We start from the raw sequence: 21,764 nt of genomic DNA, 5'->3' as shown, positions 1-21,764 counted from the left end.
AGTTCGTAAGCTAACCGACTTCAGACGTAGGCGAATCTACCAAAGAAGTAAGCGAGCTGGTCGTTAGCGAATCTACTCGTAGAAGAAGCGACCGGTTGCCTATTCATGCTTGTGAAGAAGCGAAGCAACGCTTTGACTGAACATGAAACCTTGCTTTACCTATTATTGATTGTTGTGAAGACCCAAACCCACGCTTTGAAAACGAAACGTTGTTTAACTTTTTATTGATACTTTTGAAGAAAGGAACCAGGGGTTTAAACTTGATACCTCGATTAACGTTTTATTCATACCTTATTAAAGGCCGACTGTAGATCACTTTAAGGGCCGAGAACCCCGGGGGGGGGAGGGGGGTACTCCCATAAAGAATAAAAAGATTTGTGTCTTGCCGTGCGCGGTTAGCCGTTATTTGGGTCGTCACGGAACACTTCTCCTCCCTTTGAATAGTGTCATTTTTCGGTTTTGGGCCCAATCTCGTCCCCAGAGCCTGCGTTTCCCTTGACCAGCGGGCCGGGAAACTCAATGGCTCTGGACGAATCCAAACCGGAACCAGGAAATCCTTGTTCCGGTGTGATTGTGCGCGTGCTCCAGAGATTGCAAGACTCTTTTGCGCACGCTCCACGTTCCACTGAATAATTAAAAAAGTCATTCGACCGTTAATTCATTCACAGGAGACTAGACATGTCTGCGGTTTTATGCAAATTCAGGTCGTGTCACGTAATTGTAATCAATGCTGTTTTGGGATCATTCTCTACTGTTAAACATCGTTTTACATTAAACATGCTTATTTAAGTGAAAAAGATTTGCTCTGAGACTGTTGATGTCGTCTCCAAACAGAAATACATCCAAAAACTGCACATATTACGATTGCGTGCACAATCTCTGATTTGCATAAAGCACAGACTTTTAATTCCCCAGGGGCCAGGACAACCATCCCGACGCACGTTCAAATTTTGGCGCGTTATAGATCGACCAATCAGAAGTGTTTTCATTGTTTCAGCGGCTTTTTAGAATAGCCCAGAGGTCACGATCCATGGCGCAGACCAGAAGGATCGCGGCCTCTGGGGACGAGATTGTTTTGGGCCTTAAAAAGGGTATCAATTTTCGCTTTCTTTATCGTTAAATAGGGTCAGGGTTTAAGAACCTCTGCGGCACACCCCTATCCGAAATTTATTGGAGTCCCCCCCGCCCGGGCCGAGAACTCGCCGTCAGCGACCCATTTGGCGTTTCCATCATATTTTGCCCACAGATACCCTTGGCTAAGACATTTGTAAAAATCATATTTAAAAGTTCCAGTGATTTTTTTATTTTCAGAAAATTACGAATATTGGAAAACGGGGTCAAAGTGTGATTTTCCTTTCAATCAAAGGCCCAAACCCTAACGCTAACAAGTCCAGGTCGGATCAACTCAGATCGTCTCGGATCGTCAAAATATGAGAAAATGGTTCGCATTTCACGTTATGCAGCCGAAAGATGGAAAGCATGTTTTCTTTATCACAACGTTTGCATGGAAACCAGCAAAAACCATATACATTTAAATAAGGATAAGGCGAACGATACAGAATATTTTAACATTTACCTGGTCATAACATTTGACTGAATCAGTTCTTAACATAGTTGAATAATTTTACCATCGGTTGTAAAATATAACTGTCTGTGTTGCCGTAAACAAGAGCTAAGAAAAGAATGTTGCGTGTTACTCGCCGAGGTGCCGTTTGTCGGTTATTCAAATTGGGGATTTTCAAATTAAAATTTAGCAGTTTACACTTACAGCGCTTCTTTGTAATTAAACTGATATTTATTTTTTTGAGTAAAGATAAAAAGATAAGATAAGATAAGAAACTTTTTTAAAAACCTTTTAGCCTGGGAAAAACACAATTAGGGGACACTGCTAAAAACTAAAAACTACACTAATACTAATATGAATACAATAAAAATATAAACATTCTTACAAACAAAAGAATTTTGGGGGAAGATTTAGCGTCTAGTCACCTTTTCAATTTTTATGGCCAGGTTTCTTAAAATTCATTACAACCAGAGTTAACTGTTACAACGAGTAAAAGAAAAGTTAATGGAATCGTTTCTGGGACGATGATATTTGAAGAGTTGACCTCGTTAGCCAAATTTCAAAGTTCGTAGGCGTCGAGGAAATTGGTGAACTGAGGGCGACCAGTTAGCATTTTTCATACCTTATTCTTACTAATTTTCGCGAGTACTAATTTTCGCGATTTCAAAATAATCGCGAAATTAAATAAGCGCCAAAAAAAAAAATTGCGCGAAATTTAAACACGCGAAATTAATCCCATATCATATATCAAAACAACAAAAATTTAAAATGTTTGGAACTGCAACTATCTACCTTTGAGAATATATTTCCGTCTTGTTTTTGACTAGCACCCTTCCTCTGATTACTGTTTCGACTTGTATATTGGTTCAAAACCTCTTTAGTACAGTCACTAAAGTTTCCGTTTGCAGGTTCCTTGTAGTTACATTGTGCCAGACCTTTGTGTATTTTCTTAGTCTTTAAAGATTAAACCAAAACTCGCGAAATTCAGCTCTCGAATTTTCGCGAAATTAAGTACGCGCGAAAATTAGTAAGAATAAGATAGCTTGAACATTTGTAGATCCAGTATAATAACTTGAAACAAAGCTGTTAAATGCGATGAGGCTAATGTTTTTGACTCAAACGTTAGGTAAAAACAAGTGGGGTAAAAACAATGTAAATTGGCTCCCCAAAATACTTTAATTTTTGCTGAACTTGAGTGGATAAATAAAATATTTCCAAAGATAAAGAATACAGTGCTTTGACATCTTCGGGTAACAGCACAAAAATAATTTTAACAAGAATAATCATTTCCTTCATTTCTCTAATGCTTGTTCTAAGCCAGGGTATAAACGCTCCCAAACTCTCCCCGTATAATGTGTACACACGCAAGAAGATGTAGCGGGGATATGTAATAGCGACATGTACCCTCGCGTGTACTGATTATTTTTGGCGCGTGCAACAAGAATTCTTGCACCATTTTGGGCTCATCCTCGGTGTAAGAACCTGTGAAACTCACCGGTGACGTAAAACAAAGAACGAACAAAGCAACAAAGAGCGTCAAAAACAATACAGAGCAGGAAAACAAAAGCTCCAAAACAAAGAAAAATATCACAGGTTCTTACACCGAGGTAAACCCCCATTTTGTCCCTGCAACATGTTGCAAGCAGTCCAACGAGTTGAAATTCGTGCAACATGTCGCAGGACAAAACTGCCCCAGTATCGTCCCTGCTACATGTCCCCTCAGTGTGAACACCACATGATTTTGTCGCTGCTACATGTTGCTATAACATGTCCCTGCGACATGTCCCCACGTGTGCGGAGACCTTGAAGACAGTCGAAGAATGTAAAGTAATGTTTGTTCCGCTTTTGTGTGAGGTTTGTCGTTTTGAGACTTTGCCGGGGTCGCTAACGGCGAGTTCTCGGTCGTTACAGTCGGCAATTCTTAAGTACACAGTTTGTTTTATGATGAAAACACTTTATTGTAGGAAAAGTCGATTTTTTTTTTCAGCTTTTAAGCTTAACAAATACTGTAACAGGACGACAAACATGAGAACAAATTGAGACCTCAAGGTACCTAAATCATTATGCAGTCAGTCGTGATATCAGACTAAGTATGTCTCTGGGAAAACTAACTCGAGAATATATAAAAAAAAATCATCGTAGGGTAAAAGGAAGGAAAGTTGTCCCATTTTTAGGATTCCACAATAAATGATTTGAGAGAAATTTGGTAGTTCTTCGATGGTTCTACGTCAGGTTTACTTCTTAAGGGTATATCACATCGCTTAGCAACGTCTGAAAACAATTGCGGGCTCAATTAATCAACGCATCACAAAAAGAACTTCATTTCAAACTGATGACTATTCTTTTTTTCTAGTCAAAGAATTAGAAACAAGAAAACTACAGAAAAAACTGTGGATAGTTCCAATAGTTCGCTTGTTTCTTGCTCGAGAAAACTTTTAAAGGTATATTGAGGTCAGTGTTCAGTGCCGGTAAGAATCTTCCAACGCTCGTTTGGTTATCACGTGCATCTAGTATCCTTTATCCTGCAGCCACGTGCGGATCCTATCCGATTCACGTGCAAGCCATTTGCAGTTCAGGCGAATGTTTTCCAGAGACTGTTGAATGGTTCTTTCTGCAGCAGGGACGGAGCGACTGGCGAAGAATTCCTAAAATAAAGATCAAAGAAAAGCATGAAACTGTAACACAGAAAGTAATGACAACGGCGGGAATAAAAAATTCGAAAAACTAGCCAGAAGTTGATGTGAAACATGGAACCAGTAGAAAGAGCGTGAAAACACGTAAACGGTGGGAAAACACAACCAGTTGCAAGCGCGGGAAAAAATGGAAGCGGTGGTAAGCGCGGGGAAACATGTGAGCCGAACGGTGCTTTGCGCGGGAAAACACTTGAACCGAGCGGTGCTTTCCGCGGAAAACTCGTGAACCGTGGAAAGCACGGGAAAACACAACTAGTGGAAGCCCCCGGAAGACGTAGAAGGTTGTACACACATTTGGTTTTTTGAAGCTGATTGGTCTTACAGTAAGAACCTCGACTCTAATTGGTTCAAAAGGATTGCAAGAACAAAATAACAACAACCAACAACCAACTAACAAGAACAACAAAAAACAAACAAGATAAAACATTGCAAGCAGCAAAGAAGAGTTCAATGCTTGAAACATTAGCCGCCCAAAACTACCCGACTGAGAACAATATGCATAAGGATTTCAACCCTACCTCGACTTCTTTAGCAGCTTGCTCAGTCACAAACATCTCTGTGGTTGACTGCAGGAAAAAAATATAATAAGATTTGAAGACCAAAGCTTAGGTTGGTTGGGAGAAAAAAAGAGATGCTAAAAAAACTCCACGAGATTTGCACAAAAGCGCGTGCAACGCGCGTTTTTAAGTGTGGCGCGAACCCAGGAAACCAGCTTTTCGCATTCAAGATACCTTGGCGGACTGGAGCATGCTGTTGATAATGAAATCTCGCCGACTTTAATTTGAAAGTGCACGTTGTCAAAGTGTTTAGTTTTTAAAGGAATACTTTTACCGATTTACCGTTAATTAGTGAATACGTCGTTAATTCGACTATGAAACTACAGCTATCGTAACAACTGACGGAATAAAGACGGAATGCAAACCAATTTGCAAACGATAGCCTCAAGTTTTCCATATTATAATCCTTTTTTTTTATTTTATTTTTTTTTTTTTATTAATGCATTTACATAAAACAAGACATTACATAATCGATACGCTACTTACAAAAAAAAAGAAGCTTGTACACACACACACACACACACACACACACACACACACACATTATAATACACACATATTATAATCCGTTTCCATCCTCGCCATCGCCGGTTAGTCAATCTCACTTTCTAAAGTATTTCTGTAAATTGTCAAGAAGCGTTGTCTGAGTTTACGAAATCAGACCATTTTTGTTGAGATTTTTCCAGCAAAATCTAGGTGTTTTTCCAATAGGCCATTTTCGAGTTACCCTTTGCCTCTGTTTTAAATCATGTCTTCGTGCAAAACCACTCTACAGGTCCATTTTTATGCAAATCAAACTCATTTTCATTTGAACGGTTTCGCACGTAGACGCGTTTTGAAAGAGAGGGAAAGGGTAACTCGGAAATGGACTATTGCAACTTCTAAATTAGACGAAAAATCGTCGACATCAATCTGGAGGGATCCTAGCTCCCGTAGCCGGAAAATGGCCAACAAACAAAATGTGCAGTCATAAAGCTTTCCTACTGAAACACACGCTAAAAAAGATAACCTCCATTCACCTTGATAAGTCGAGAGAGCAGGAAACCTCCTTCGTAACGATTGTGCAATTCGTCCCAGTTGTCTTGCAAGAATTTCCATGCCATTTCACGGCCTTTGACACTGAAAAAAAGAGAAACAAAATCTATAATCTATAACACTGAATAATCTATAAATTCCGATTTCAAAGGAAAGAAAAGATGGTTCGATAAATCGCGCAGTTCGAGAAATCGGGGACAAAATTGCAGTATTTGTCTGAGGAAAAGGAAACCAGTTAAACCAGTTCTGGTTCGAGTTTATCAGGAAGTTTGGGAAATCGAGAGTTCGAAAAATCAAGACTCCACTGTATTTGACCCAAAGACTTCGCCATGTAAGATAGAACTACACAGTTGAACCTCTCTAGCACTCTGGGGCAGCAATAACTGGTCACTGTGTAAAGAGTTGGCCGTTAATGGAAGTTGTGTACACTGAAATAATACAACTATTTACACCTTTAGCCATACAAAAGAAGCCACTGACCTGCCAGTGACGCCTGCAATCACAAAGACAGTGTCCTGAGAACGAACTTCTTTCTACAGAGAAAAATACGTCCATCAATGAGATACTAACTATTTGCGAGATGGACGTAACAAAGCTAAATAACCATTGCAAGTAAATAATTAAATCAGTCCTCATTCAACCCTAGACGAGCTTGCCAGACCGATGCTCAATTCCGGTCTTTCTGTGGCATGATATTATGTGTCTTGATATTATGTGAAATTTTCCTACTTCCCTTGTCTTTCTTGCCCTTCTGACGACCCTGAGAAAAATGGGGGACAACTCGTAGTCGATATTTCACAGCGATTTGCAACAAGATATATCCATGTCTTGTCTTGTCATGGACCAATTGTTCATCTTTCATGGAGGAGATTGTTAACCTCAGTGAAGACTTACCGACATGGCGAAGTCCAGCACTTTCTTGATCAGTTCAGGTTGTGAAACAGCCCCCATACATCTCATCAGTCGCACTTTCTCTTCGTGTAAATCAGCTTCCTTGAACAACTTCATCATGGAGTCCAAGGTGACGTCATCACCATGCTTAAGAACTGTGCTGTACACCGCTGACCTCAAGTCTGCCGGGATGGTGGATTCACCTTTGCAGTGAGCGTCAAATCGTTGACGAGCCTCAGCGAGAGTAGCTGGGTGTCCATATTTGCCCAAACGGCCGATTATTAGACCTCTTAGAAGGGCATCAAGATGTCCTAAAGGAAAGAGAGTAAACAACAGGAAGAACTGTTCAACAGCTGTCATGAGAATGGTTACAAACTAAAGATTAATTATCAGACTCAAAAGTTAGAACCACCTTGTACAGCACCACATGACAGTACTGCTCAATAGCTTTCATTCGAATGGTCACACACTAGGGTTTCATCCACAGACTTGAAAGTTAGAACTACCTTGTACAGCATAATAAACAGCACCACGTGACAGTACTGCTCAATAGCTTTCATTTGAATGGTCACACACTAGGGTTTCATCCACAGACTTGAAAGTTAGAACTACCTTGTACAGCATAATAAACAGCACCACGTGACAGTACTGCTCAATAGCTTTCATTTGAATGGTCACACACTAGGGTTTCATCCACAGACTTGAAAGTTAGAACTACCTTGTACAGCATAATAAACAGCACCACGTGACAGTACTGCTCAACAGCTTTCATTCGAATGTTCGCACACTAGGGTTTCATCCACAGACTTAAAAGTTAGAACTATCATGTACAGGATAATAAACAGTACTGCAGGATTCGGGACCAAGTGCAAGTGCTTTGTCGAGACAGAACGGCAGAGACGAGCTGCGAAGAAAGGGAATTATGCACGGGTTTTGCCCCCAATTTGTTTTCACGTCATGCTTATCCCGCCAGCTATAAAAATTAATACTGTCATCGTGGTAATTGAAAGAGAAGAGTAGAAAGATCGAAAGAAAGTAAAAGAATGGGACGATGGAATTTCAGAATAGGGATGTTACTATAATAAATGAATAAAGGCAAGCTGGGGAAGAGGAAATTGTACTGTTCCTTACCTTCTCCCTTTATTGGATCCCAGCCAAGCTTGTTGCCAATTGGTTCATAAAGCTTGATACCGAAGGCCTGGAAGCTAGGGTAACAATCAGAGTACTGGAGAATTGCCCCCACACCACCCATGTTGGAAATCAAGTCATTCCACACTGTGTAATTTGTCTCGTTGCTGAATGCTTCGACCACTTTGAGGACATCTGGGCCTGATACTAGGCCAGCTCGGCACTATAAGGAAATGAGAACAAACAAGGGAAAAATGTTACCTCCACTTTTCTTGTACAGAAGTACAACCCATTCTTCTTAAACGTAAATGTTTTGAACATGTAGATGTATCTGTCTTTGAGAACAGCCCCCATACTCAATTTCAAAGTGCAAACCTATAAATTTCAACATCGAGAAATTTCCAAGGCAGCAGAAATGAAAAGGATACCCGCATGAAAGTACTGTGAAAGTGCTATACGTAGCTTTGAAAGGGTACGTCTGATGTAACATGACTTAAACCCTTTCGCTCCCCATGGAGCATAGGTCCACGGAAATGCCTGACGTAATATGGAAGGAGTTGAAAATAATGACGGCTTACAGCAATTTTTGAATGACCATGAAATGATTACACGTGCACACAACAAGACAACAAACGAACTAGAAGAGAGCAATTTGAAATCTGACTGATTAAACAAATGGAGACAAACGCGCATGGCTTTTGAGTGGTTTAGTAAACTTGCAAGCCATAGCCTTTTAGATTGCGAATAGCTATTCTCCTTAACGTCACTCACTTTATAGCATTCTGATAGGTCAATAGAACAAGGCTCTCTCCATGTTAAGAGTCATTTTTATCGAAAACTGTACACAGCTTGTTTTAATCCTTTCAATTACTGGCGGAAGAAACAAATTATTGTGAACACTCATGTAAACACGGCACTTTTACAAAGTCATACAAAAGTCGGCTCTATTAGTACCAGCACGTGACTTCAGTTTACGTAGTAAGTAGTAGTGTCCATGTTGAGGGGGGAATACAAAGGCAGTGTCTTGCCTAACAAAAACCCAACCTAGCGAACACTGGCAAGGCCTGCATGCTGCAAACACTAATTTTAACAAACGTATTTTTATAATGCCGCAACACTTGAAAGTTCTCAAGTGATGGCTTAGGAGGTGGAATTTCTTAGCATACCAGAGCAAATAGATCACTCTGCAGTCCCAGTCTGTCTCTTGGAGGAAGACTGTTGTCATTGATGGCTGGTAGAAGGAGTTCCAACATGGCGGATGAGTACTGTACTCGATAGAAACCAACTTGACCTGGATTTAACTAGAAAACAGACAAAGAATACAACTGTCAATCTTAAGCAAGGCGTTTTACAAGAGTACAGAATTGTTAAAGTATATTACTCAGAAAAAAAAAAAACCACCAAAACACGTGTATAAGCCGCACCCACAATTTTGAGCCAAATATTTCAGCAAAAAGGAGAAGCTTATACACGAGTTTTTTACGGTAAAAGGCGAAAACCTTTTCTAAGCGAACACTGTCAATGCCCCAGTAACCACTAAATAATTTTTTAACCTCCCGTAAGGGGATACCTAAGGTAAATGTCTGTCCCAAACCAGATGGGCTACCACTTCTGGCAATTATCTTTGATTTCTGTAATATGAAGTGACAAGGAGTACATGTATGGCTACTCTCCCTACCCCCAGCATTTTCAGTTTGCCAGTGTGCCTGGGTCTAGAGAGACACTGTGTCCAAAAACATAACAGAATGGCATTGGCCAGATTCAAATCCAAATCTTGATCCAGAGTTCAGTGCACTAGAGCGATTTTCACTTGAGTGTCGGAAGTAATTCGCGTTTGCTTTGGTTTGCATTACTACGCTTTGTGATTGGTTTACAAAAATCGTGCTACCTGTCTTTCTCATCCAGTCAGATGTAAAACCAATAGCAATCGTTACTCGCTTGCGCAGGTTTTTTCTGTGCTCCACGTCATCTACATGTGTTAATTTTGGTTCGAGTTTTGATTCGTTCACTGGATTGCTTGTGTCCTTTTTGATTGGCCAGAGTGCTTACTTTGGTTTTGGTATAATGACATCAAACGGAAATGGCTCTAACCATTAGGCTACCATATTTCCCACGTGAAATTACAGACCTTTTATAGCGCCAGGAACGATGTTGAATGCTAACATGGTGATCGAGCCATTAGACGAGTCAGGACCTCCATTCCAACAATAACAGTTGCATGGCAAAACATAGGAACATCCATGTATAAGGCTGCATGGTGACAAGAAGCTTACCTTGATCCACTGATCTGGTTTAACTCCATTGACTGTCATGGTACAAGATGTCTGATCTAGTAATGTACTAGCAACACTCTCACGAGGATTCACACTTGATGATATGCTAACTGGTACTTGCCAGTGATAAGAACCTATAGTTTGGGCAGAAACAATTATTCTTATAGAGAATCATTTTAAATTGACAGACTAACTATACATGGCTTTGATCAAGCCTTCTACATTAACATCAGAGCTCTTTCTGAACTTGAACTCAAATTTGACCTAAAGACCACAGAGGTCAAGCAAAAAGAAAGGCGAAGAACTGCTTACTCTGCAGATTGAGCTATTTCAAACATGGTTTTAAAAAGACATCTATGTGTATGATGCAACGCGGAGCAACACCCATGCAAAGTTCAGTGTCTGCAAACTGATTATCAATCAACTTTTATACAAAGCAAGCCTTCCAATGAAAAATTGTATTAAACAGAACAACAATAAGGACAGTTGGCCGAGTTTTACATCTTTCCGCAAGGTGTTGATTTTGGCCTTTTTTCCATGTGCAACAAAATTGTGGATGTACAAACTGTAGACATACACCATTCTCTTCTCTTCTCTTTTCTGAATGATTTCATTGCGATTAACTGTCGCCTCAAAATTTGGCCATTTTGTTTTATTTCATGTATCTTTCAAGCCCTTCTAACACAAGAAGAAAATGAATACACTGAACATAGCTGCAAACTGTCTACATGTACATCTATTGTCCATACCTTGATTGACTCCATCAGCAAAGAACTTGTTCTGTGTGATGGTAACTTTCTTTGAATCTCCTTTCTAAGACAAAGTAGACAAACACTACTGACTCCCTTATAACACGTCACAGATGAGTTTTTGCAAGAAACAAAAAGTCATCCAATCTGATTAAAAGACTCGCCAAATCAACACAAAGACTAATGCATTGCCCAAGACAGAATCGGCAAAGTGAAAATTGTGTTCATAAGTTATGGACTAGTTGCTTTCCTTTCTTGGTTGGTAAAGAGTTTTATGTCCACAAACAGTACATATTATACGCGTGATCTTGGCTCAGCTCTTGGCAGCAAAATAAAAAAAATTACCTTCCTGCTCTTGTCCTCAAGCCTAAACCCTCACTTAACAAGGAACTACAACATTTTTTATCCAACAGTACCTGTTCTGCTGTGACAGACAGCACCGGAAATCCCATTTGTTTTGTCCATGTTTCCATGACAGCAGCCACAGGTTTGGAACTGGCATGAGACAGACTAGCCCATAAGTCCTCTGAAATAAGATGTATGACAAAGGGTGAGAGTTATACAAGCCTAAAAGACTTCAACGGCTAAAACTATACTACTTCACACAGAAAAAAGACAACTATTTACCAGTCGTAGCATTGCTATACTTGAATTTATCCAGATGATAGCAAAGTCCTTCTTTGAATGCCTAATGAAATGACAAATTAAAGTTATAGCTGCAATAAAATAACAAAATTTGTCTAGTAAAAGGTAATTATAAGTTTACTGTCTACCCTTTTCCAGACTGAACTGGAATAAGGAAAAGTTTTTTTTTTTTTGTACAGGGTGAATCCTGTTTCTGCTAGAGCAGGTATGTGTGTGAAGCTGCAAAAACTTGAAATAGATCCATGTTTGGAACAAACCTTTTCTCCTACATAGTCGTGCAGCATTCGAATGACTGATGCTCCCTTGCTGTATGAAATAGCATCAAAAATCTCATCTATCTCACCAGGATGTCCAACAGGGACCTACATATATATGAAAGCAAAGAAAAGAAATAAAATAATAAGCATGGTACAATATTTAGTGTAGGGTAAAGTCGGGCAACTTATCAATGCCCCTTAGCTTTGCTTTTGTTCCCTACAGCTAATTACTCTCAAAGCAGTTTTTCCAAAACCATGAAACCAAAAGTTAAAAACTAACTCATCTATGCCAACTCTCCTTGATTATTTGGAAGTCTTCCTGGTACAGACCCAATCCCCCAGCAGCCTCCCAGACATGTTGTCCAATCTCCCAGAAACAAAGAAAATTAAGTGCTGTTCTGACTAATTTTGGGGTAATTTTTGAAGCATGTTTGCAGTTGAGTCGATGAAGATTTTTTTGGTCCACCATTTTTTTTAAGTCAACACGAGTAAATTCTTCATGAAAATATAGTGATCCCCAAATTTGGGTATTTTTAGGTTGGTACCTTCGTTAATGGTAACTGTTCATTTGCCATTTGCAGGAAATGAACTAGAACTTGGAACAAAAACATACAATCCAGTCCAAAAATGCAGAAAAATGCAAGTCAGTTAAGTCACAAGTGGTTTCTGATTGGTTAAAGAACAGTATGTTTGCTTTTAAATGTTTAAACCCTTCTACACTAAAGTATGATGTGCTCAAGACTAGTACATCTACCTACCTCAATTGGGTGACTTGAAAAGCAGACATGAAACAAACAAAGAACAATGAAATGAGATCAGACAAGTTCTTTTTTAAAAAAAATATATTAATTAGAGAGATCGATAGACTGCAATAGATTATTGCGGTATTTTTATACACTACAAGTTTAACTTCAACAGTCAGATGTGCAAACATGATCTGTCTTTCAATCAAATTTTGAAGATTAAAGACCAATCATGCAACAATTAAGTGTCAGTTTCTCTTAAAGCGGTCCATCACATTTCGCGTCGGAAAAATGTTTTCCCTCAAACTTTGCTCAGTGAACTATCTTAGGTTGTAAGTAAATGCAACAACTTCAGTTTTTGGAAATACGTTAAAATATATTTTTTGGAGCTCTCAACAGTGAAGGCTTCAAAAGGACTTTGCCACAACGACTTCAAACATTTCGTGCTTATGTGAGTATGGAAGCTCATTTGCATAATGTGTATGAAATACTCGCATAAGCACGAAATGTTCGAAGTCCCTTATATTTCTATGCTTTCTAACATCTGTTTAGTAGGATTCAGTTGGAATTTAGAATAGTCTGGTCTGGACTCGTGAAATAAAGGCCAACAAAGATACCATACTTTTGCATGTTTGCAAAAAGCGATTTAAGGGTTGCTGATATTTAATTTTCACTGAACCGTAAATCAAAATATATCAAAATTAACATGCGTTTCCAACCTTTGAAGGACCACTTAACATAGGAATAATAATAATAATTTGGCGCGTTTGGTTGTTTTTGAGCGGCGAGCTCGTCAACTTATGAAATTTCTCGTTCTGGCCAAGCTCAAAATTAGGCCTTTTGCAGCCTTCACTGTTGAGAGCTCTAAAAAATATATTTTAACGTATTTCCAAAAACTAAAGTCGTTGCATTTACTTATTTACAACCTAAGATAGTTCACTGGGAAAAGTTTGAGGCAAAACTTTTTTCCGACCCAAAATGTGATGGACCGCTTTAAGAGAAACTGCCACTTAGATTTATTAATATTTTTTGCATCATTATGTTACGCTTATTAAAGCTGTGCTCTTAGAATAATGGCACGGTGCCCGAAAGCTCTCTTGTAAGAAATCTTGGGTGCCCTGCTCTTAAAAGCTTTCATGATTCATAGTAAAGTTAAACAAGTCTCACAAATTATGGCAATTTAAGCAAGTCGCCTGTGGCACCCGGGCCCTGCTAGAACACAGCTCTGAACTTGTATAAAATTACAGTCATTGACATAAGAGGCAACAGATGTGTGCCACACATGTACGTGTACTGGTACTTATAATTTAACAAGTAAACAGAAAGGTCTTTTTGTTGGGACCTATCAAGATAATGTAGCTAAGTGCTATTGAAAAAGAATTGAGCCATAAAAAGAAGATTAATTTTTCAACATTCTCATTGATACTGTACACAAACTGGTAAACAGAAAGGTCTTTTTGTTAGGACCTATCAAGATAATGTAGCTAAGTGCTATTGAAAAAGAATTGAGCCATAAAAAGAAGATTAATTTTTCAACATTCTCATTGATACTGTACACAAACTGTAGCTCACTTTTATCTCAGACTTAGGGGTACAATGATGTACTGGAAAGGTGTACAATGTAGTCAAGTTCAAGATATTGAATTCTGTAGTTTTGTGGCCCTTTCTCTCCCAATTGACAGTAAAAAAATATTTTACAGAAAAGAAAAATTAATCATTAAAACATGAAAATATATCTGCTACCTGTTGGTAAGGGCATCTAGCTCCATAGCTCTAGAGAAATCAGTAGTTACAAACTGTGTCCAAATATCCCATTCTGGAAAACAGTGATCTACACAAAGGTACTCTATCCATGATGCAAAGCCCTCATTCAGCCATAAATCAGTCCACCATTCCTTTCAAGACAAAATAGGTTACTGTTTATTAGTAGTTACTTAAAGTTCCAAGCTACCATAACCATAGAGCACACCCTACAACACCCACACCCCACCCCCTACTAATAACATGACTTCAAGATTTGTTGATAATAAGTGAGCAATGGAGGTGTGCTTAATTTCTGATTTTTTAACAATAATATTTGGAATTGAATTAGCTATTTCCATGATTATAGCTTGCACATGAGCCAAGCTGTGAAACAATCCAGTAATTGTGAAGAACAGCTCTCTATAACCGACTGTCGGTCAACTGTTGGCCGACAGGTTACCGACAGGCCACCAACAGTCTACCGACAGGTTACAACAATCCCTCTATAAGAGAAAAGTCACTTATCCATAACAAGACTCTCCAGCATTGCTTCAAAGGAAACTCACCATGGTGATCTAAAAAAATAAAAAAAAAACATGTTGTTATACCGGTATATCTTGTTTGATTAAAATGGACTGGGATGAAAATACTGTACAAAGGTAACTTCAGGGAGCATTCAATATAATAAAATGTTTATTCAACACTTACCAAATTTCCAAACCACTGGTGTGCAAGTTCGTGGCCTTTGGGAAAGATAAAACAAAAGGGTCACATTAACTACATGTACATTGTACTTGTAAGTTAACCTAACTTAAACCATTTTTTACAAATCACTTTGAGGTTTTTTGCAGAGTTTGAAATTGCAGTTGAAGTTTTAAAAGTAGGATTGTCCAATTTACGTTTTCTAGTGGCCCAGCTCAAGTAGTTGCAGATTGTAATAATTAATAACAAATCCAGTGTACATGTTTTGGGGGATTAGAACTACATGTTCTTGTATCAATAAAAAAAAACTCACCAACAACTAGCCCAACCCACTGCTTAGCTGCAGAAGATGAGTTTTCTGGATCAACAAGAAGAGCGGTTTCCCTTCATATAAAACAAAAATTTCTTATTTAAAATGGTTGGAGAATAAACAAGAAAAAATACAATTTTAACTTTTGCATTAAGTCAAAAATATTGCTTTAGACAACTCACCTATAAGTTACAAGACCCCAGTTTTCCATAGCCCCTGCAACAAAAGACGGGCATGGTATGAATATTTTTTATTTGGAAAATTAATAAAACACAACCTGCACAATTCCCAGTTTCCCACCCCAGCTAGTGGCCAGGGTACTCGACGAAGTGACAGGGAGGTGGAAGGGGCTTTTTAGGGGAGGGGAAGGGGGAATGTACATGTACATGTAATATTTGTAAAATTAATTTGTTAGCAGTTTGGGTATTGCAAAATTATTACTATCGTTATTAATAATCCATCAAGGACAACAAAGGAAATCAACGTTTAAAACTCTAAGTCAATAGACATTTTTCTCTTGGGCATTTTGTTGCCCCATTACAGACCATGTGATGATACTCTTGAGAATTCTTGATTTCAAATTTTTGAATAGTCGCGTGTATATGAATGAATAAATTTTATGTGGATAAAAGAAAAATTCTCTAGAGAACATCACGTGGTCTGTAATGGGAAAGCAAACCACCCAAGCGAATAAGGTCTATTGAAGTATTGGAGGGTAGATGTCGTAAAGGTACAGTTGTAGCAACAGAGGAGGGCAGCAGTCTCCTCAACAACAAGGAGGTCACCATGGCAGCCAAGCCACAGCCCACCTCCAGGCACCTGTCGACACAACACTGAAAAATCAGTGTGTGGAATGAATACCATACTTACAAAAGAATGTGGGTTGGGACTGGGAGGGAAACCAAGCGAGCAAGCTAACAGGCAATGCAAGCAAAGCACAGGGCTGCAAACCTCCCTGCAAACCTCCCTGGAACTCCCCACATACATGTAATGTTGGTGAAACCGCAGCATTGGCTTGGTTTTAACTTTGCCTATTAAATTCAATCTTTGACTAGTTTCATTTAATATGAGATCTTTCTGCAAGTTGAAGTAACTTTATTTGTACAACACAGTTTGTGTTTAAAGCCACTGTAGAAGCTTGTGGAGTAGTGTACATTCATTGTATACTGAAAACAAAAACACACTGCACATGTGTACATGGTTAGAAATCCCAACTGGCAGGAGGCTGACCCACTGACTATCTACCGTCTGTACAAAGCTGGAGGAGTCAAATTCAGAACCACTAAACATGCAGCTAGTGCCTGTGATCATGAGATTTTAGCCTGGGACCTCAGGCCCAAAACGTAATCCTATCCATGCAGTGTGCAATGCCACCACCTCATTACAAACTCTCACCTGCAGCAAAATCAGGAATAGCAATAAGGTCCATCTTTGGCAAAGGGTAGCTGATGTTAAAGTATTCTTTATAGAATGGTAGTGTCTTTTGAGCAACCTACAAAACATCAAACAATAATTTCACAAAGTCATGAAGATAAGACGTAAGAATAAGTTTGAGGGAGCGTTCATTCTAAAACTCAACACAAGAAAACGAGGGAACATGAAGAACAATGAAGAAATGCATGCACAGGGGAGGGAGAAAAGGTGCAAGGTACATGCAGGAAGAAAGGAATGGCCAGCGGAAGAAAAGGATCAAGATATATCAGGGCAAAAAAAAGTCAATTGCAAATTTCTCTTTGCCACTCTCGACTATGCTTGCCCAAGGCAGTAAAATTTTGTTTGAGTTTACTTTTTTATGTCTTAAAATCATAATTTAGTCATGAGATGGCTTGCCTGTGGTCTTAAATCAGCTGTCCTTTCAACATGTCCTTTCCCAACAGGGAAATCTGCTTGCCCAGGATTTTTTTGAGGAAGGGAGGATTTTATGAAAAGTACAGTGCGGTGGCCTAATGGTTAGTGCCCCGGACTCCATATCGAGCAGTCCGAGTTCGAGCCCCAGCCAGGGTCACTTGTGTTGTGTTCTTGGGCAAGACACTTTACTCTCATAGTGCCTCTCTCCACCCAGGTGTATAAATGGGGACCCGCGACATAATGCTGGGAGGAAACCCTGCGATGGACTAGCATCCCATTCAGGGGGGAGTACATGTATTCCTAGCCGCTTAATTCTACGGAAACTGGAATAAGCTCCGGCAGTGTGGGCCGCTTGGCTCGTGGCTTAATTCTCCTTTCCTTTTACAGTATAGAAAGGATGACAGAGAAAAAAAAGAATGGACAGAAGGAAGGGAAAAGGGAGGACACACAGACTGAGCCTAGATGGATGGACAAGACACAGACAGACAGACAGACAGACAGACAGACATTGGTACAATGTACAGACACAGTACGAAAGACATAAAACAACAGATTCATTTATAGTACATAAATCATTTTTTACCTCTAAAGCAAACTGTCCCTGGATAGCCTTTCCTTTTGGAGTGTAAACTCTGATAGTTACGCCATCAGAATCTTTTCCTTCCACAAAGTCAAACTCTCCAACAACAAATGCCACAAGATATGTAGACATGACAGGGGACTGTGCATACTTCACTATCTTCAGTGACGCATCATCAGCAACAACTTTCTCTTCTACAACATTCTGTCATGTAAGAAAATGCACCAAATTCATTGAAAATTATAAAATATTGAGTGTATAGTTTTGATGATAAGCCTTCCACTTCTATTTTTCTAGAAATTATTTTTTATCAGCTGATGATTGAGGGGGGGGGGGGGGGACTTGTATTAGGGACAAGGCCAGAGAGGTCTAATATCAGGAATTAATGTTTGCTTGGGCTTCTAATTGTTAAAGTTCTGTGCATTCAAGCAGGGCTGGGCTGTCATTAAGTTTTTAAGCAGCTGTTACACTGAAGTCATCACTTGCAGCATTCCACTCTGTACACAGATGAAACCTAACACCACACGACATCTTCACCCATAACATTGAGTGAACTCAGCCACAGCAGGTTTTTCAGGTTATGGCCCTAAATGACAGCCCTGTCAAGAGTATGGTGTAGTTAAGTCATCTATGGGCCTGATAACATGAGCCGGGCTGGCTCAGTTTGCCGAGATCTCGGCAGGTCTGTTAAACGCAACAAAAATCAACGCTATTACATGACAACCGGGCCAGCCCGGTTAGCCGAGATGCCCGGTATCGCAATGCCGGGATCTCGGCTAGCCGGGCTGAAAATTTTCCATGTAATCGCGTTCAATGGGCCAGCCCGGCTAAGCGGGCCAGCATTTAATTTCTCTTCCGAGCACAAAATCCAACGAAAAAATCAATGCTACGCCTTCTAAATAGGATGTAGAGGTAAGGTAACCCATCCAGCTGCATAAGTGCAAAAAATTAACCACCAAATTGCCGGGAAAAGGTGATCAAGATCATTCGTGCTCTGATCATTCGTGCTGAAACCGGGCTGAAAGTCATCTCGGCAAACCGGGCCAGCCCGGCTAACCGGGCTCATGTAATACCGGGGTGAAAGTCATCTCGGCAAACCGAGCCAGCCCGGCTCATGTAATCAGGCCCTATGACACAAATGGGACCATTAAACTTAGCTTAAGTGTTCTGCTGCCTTGCCATATTCATACATTTATCTGTTTCACTCCTGCATGTGTGTAAAGCCACACATGTTCATGTAAAAGTAACTTTCCTGAAGAAAACATGCATCTTTAATGAAGTTGCCTTGTTGTTAAGTTATGTTACAGATTTCCTAAACCAATAATAATAAGCTCATAATTATCTAGTAAAATGAATAGCAGAGAGTAGAGTACTACCAGTAAGTAAATAGGATCAGATAGCTGCCATACCATGTTTGACAAAGCAACTCTGTCCTTAGGCACGACCAAGGTGACATCAAATGTGGCTTTGAGGGCAGGTTCATCCCAACAAGGAAATGCTCGTCGAGCGTCTGTAGGCTGTAAGGGAAAAAGCCAAATTATAGCTAATACAGTACAGTCAAATCCCAATAACTTGAACCTTCATGTGAAATCAAAAAAGGTTCGAGTTTCTGGGGGTTTGAGTTATCAAGGGTAAAATTACAGTGTAGTAAGAAAATGATCTGGAGGAGAATTGAAAAAGATTCATAAGTTAACAGAAGGATCAAGTTATTGAGGGGTCTAAGATTCAACTGTACAATAGATGTACATTGTGCGTACCTTTATAAGACAGTTTGTATTAGAAATTACATGTACATTTAGCAGAATGCAACTGCCTGCTCTCATCCAAACACAATTATAGTACAATTTTCTTACTCATAATTACACAAAATTCTCGTAATTCATTACCAGTGTGTAACAGCAGATCAATGGAACCCAAATAAATTATGAGGACCCCTTAACCCTTTTAAGCCCTAATGTCCACATACATATTCTCCTGACTGATCGCCATACATTTTCTTATAGCATTGTTGGGAGAATCTGTTAAAAGTTCAAAGAAATTTCCCTAATTGGTGATGATCTTATTAATTCTCATAACCACTTCTCTTGATTTAGTATTGATACTGTGGGGAGAAATTTGATGTTGGTCACTCATTTACAAGGCAGGATGCTACAGTCAACTCTCACTATAACAGACACCTTCAGGATTACAATTTGTCCGCAATAGAGAAAGTCCGTAGTTGTGGGAGTTATTTTCAGTAATTCTTATTTAATTGCCAGGACTTCGACTCCTGTCCATAATAGCGAGGTGTCTGCAAGGCGGGTGTTGACTGTAGTATCTGATTTAGGTTGATTTAGTGTTATGTTTAAAGGGACTATGTCACGGGGATTTCGCAGATTTTTGGTCTAAACTGTTCTGATATAAGTGGTAGGCAACTTAACCCATGAAAAGCATTATCTTCAAGCATTTAACTGAAGATATAACCTTTATTTAACAATTAGACTATGAGCCCGAGTTTTCTATGAGCAAATAGTCAACGAGGCGCAGCCAAGTTGACTATCGCTCATAGAAAACGAGGGCGAGTAGTCTAATTGTTTTAGTAGAAAGTCTAAAGGATTGCAGTCCAAAAACCTACAATATTGTGCATTTTGAAGACAAAAATCAAGAATTACTCCCGCGCGACTGTTTTCTATCGGCGAATAGAAAGCAGTGGGAGAACCAATCAGATTCACGGATTTCCAATAGAATACGGCTGAGTTTCTACTAATTGGGGATAGAAATCAAACTTCAGCTATAAATATCAAATTTTTTTGAAGGTGCGCGGAAACAAACGCTAACGTTTTTGTAATCCATTTCCATCTGAGCCACCCGCAGCCAAACACGCTTTTAAACAGTTTTAGTGCTCTAAAATAGCAATTATTATTAATAAAAATGGCCATTATTTTTCAGTTTACTACGGCACATACACTGTATATACAGTACATGTAAATTTTGGCTGTTGATCTGTTAAAATCCGTGACATAGTCCCTTTGAGACCAAAAAGTACATGAATTGAACGCACTTCAAATTGTGTAACAGCGCAGTGTTTTTCTTCTCCATCTGTCCCAGTGTATTTACTTCTGTAAAATCCTTTCATTTTATCATTCAACTCGCCAGTGAAGTCCATGTGTAGCTGACCATTCCCCAGGGGGAGGGGTGAAGGGAAGCTAAGTGTTATTGTTTCCTCTTCTTTGTCGTAGCTGATTTCCGAAGTGTTAACAACTGAAAAAGAAAAAAACAATAATAATTATTATTATTATAACTTAGTTCCCTGCAGGATTTTTATGTTTTGAAGACTGTCCTTTTCAAACGAAATCTTGCTGCTTGTAACAAAATTCACACTAGGGCTAATCATTACCACAAAATATTTATTTAGGTATTTTTTTTCCTTTTTTCTGGTTTGGTTAAGTTTTAGGTCATTTTAGTTGGCCAAGAGAATACATACAGTATAAACAGTAAATGCAGCATGCATCCTTCTCTACCAGCACATAACAGTAGTGTAGCAGTCGCTGTTGTTTTGGGGCTACGGGCATTGTTGCCGTCGTTTGTTCTACTGTTCGCTCAAAGGGTAGCGAGCCAATCATGCATCAGCTGCAACCCAACCCACACATGTATACATGTAACCCCACTTATATTTAACTACTGTCAATAATTATTATTATACATTAGAATTACTTTGAAACGTGTGATTGGTCAAGAGCATTCAGTCAATAATCAGTAGCATGCGAACTTGACATGATTACCCAATATCTGCTGCAGATATTGGGTTATCATGTCAAGTTCAAAGTCCGCCTAGTTTCCAATCCCCTCGTCCGTGTAGTGCTGTCAAACTTTTGAAAATATGGCTGAGCGATTCGCCTCTGTTTCCGAAGAAGAATTGAAAGTTTTGATGGAGAATAAAGATTCTATAAACACCACCTAGAGAACAACAAAAACAAGTGTAAATTTCTGAACGATTATCTGAGGGAGAAAAACCTGGAGGAACCACAAGATAAAACCGCTTTTGCCAATGTTCTGACAAAGTTTTG

At 39.3% G+C, this 21,764-nt stretch overlaps 2 protein-coding genes across 2 annotated transcripts in view; both read right to left on the bottom strand.

The window, feature by feature from the left end:
• Positions 1-21,764, bottom strand: part of LOC144630408 (uncharacterized) — an 87,383-nt gene that overhangs the window by 40,378 nt on the left and 25,241 nt on the right. The window lies entirely within an intron of this gene.
• LOC144630434 (puromycin-sensitive aminopeptidase-like) overlaps positions 2,620-21,764 on the bottom strand; it is a 21,920-nt gene continuing 2,775 nt past the window's right edge. The window contains exons 3-24 of the mRNA XM_078488805.1: positions 20,759-20,958; positions 19,128-19,235; positions 17,722-17,922; positions 16,686-16,782; positions 15,473-15,506; positions 15,294-15,364; positions 14,987-15,021; positions 14,845-14,853; positions 14,279-14,430; positions 12,551-12,563; positions 11,793-11,897; positions 11,518-11,578; positions 11,307-11,416; positions 10,891-10,954; positions 10,142-10,275; positions 9,035-9,169; positions 7,872-8,091; positions 6,744-7,051; positions 6,330-6,382; positions 5,834-5,933; positions 4,776-4,823; positions 2,620-4,209 (exon numbers count right to left, since the gene is read on the bottom strand). Coding sequence (XP_078344931.1) covers positions 4,072-4,209; positions 4,776-4,823; positions 5,834-5,933; positions 6,330-6,382; positions 6,744-7,051; positions 7,872-8,091; positions 9,035-9,169; positions 10,142-10,275; positions 10,891-10,954; positions 11,307-11,416; positions 11,518-11,578; positions 11,793-11,897; positions 12,551-12,563; positions 14,279-14,430; positions 14,845-14,853; positions 14,987-15,021; positions 15,294-15,364; positions 15,473-15,506; positions 16,686-16,782; positions 17,722-17,922; positions 19,128-19,235; positions 20,759-20,958 — 2,396 coding nt within the window. The 3' untranslated portion in view covers positions 2,620-4,071. The remainder of the gene's footprint in view (positions 4,210-4,775; positions 4,824-5,833; positions 5,934-6,329; positions 6,383-6,743; positions 7,052-7,871; positions 8,092-9,034; positions 9,170-10,141; positions 10,276-10,890; positions 10,955-11,306; positions 11,417-11,517; positions 11,579-11,792; positions 11,898-12,550; positions 12,564-14,278; positions 14,431-14,844; positions 14,854-14,986; positions 15,022-15,293; positions 15,365-15,472; positions 15,507-16,685; positions 16,783-17,721; positions 17,923-19,127; positions 19,236-20,758; positions 20,959-21,764) is intronic.

The sequence above is a fragment of the Oculina patagonica genome, chromosome 11 (genome assembly GCF_052425735.1).
Source record: "Oculina patagonica isolate OP01 chromosome 11, crgOcupat, whole genome shotgun sequence".
Classification (NCBI taxonomy): domain Eukaryota; kingdom Metazoa; phylum Cnidaria; class Anthozoa; order Scleractinia; family Oculinidae; genus Oculina; species Oculina patagonica.
The sequence above is the reverse complement of the archived record's forward strand: the minus strand, read 5'-3'. Positions and strand labels throughout refer to the sequence as shown.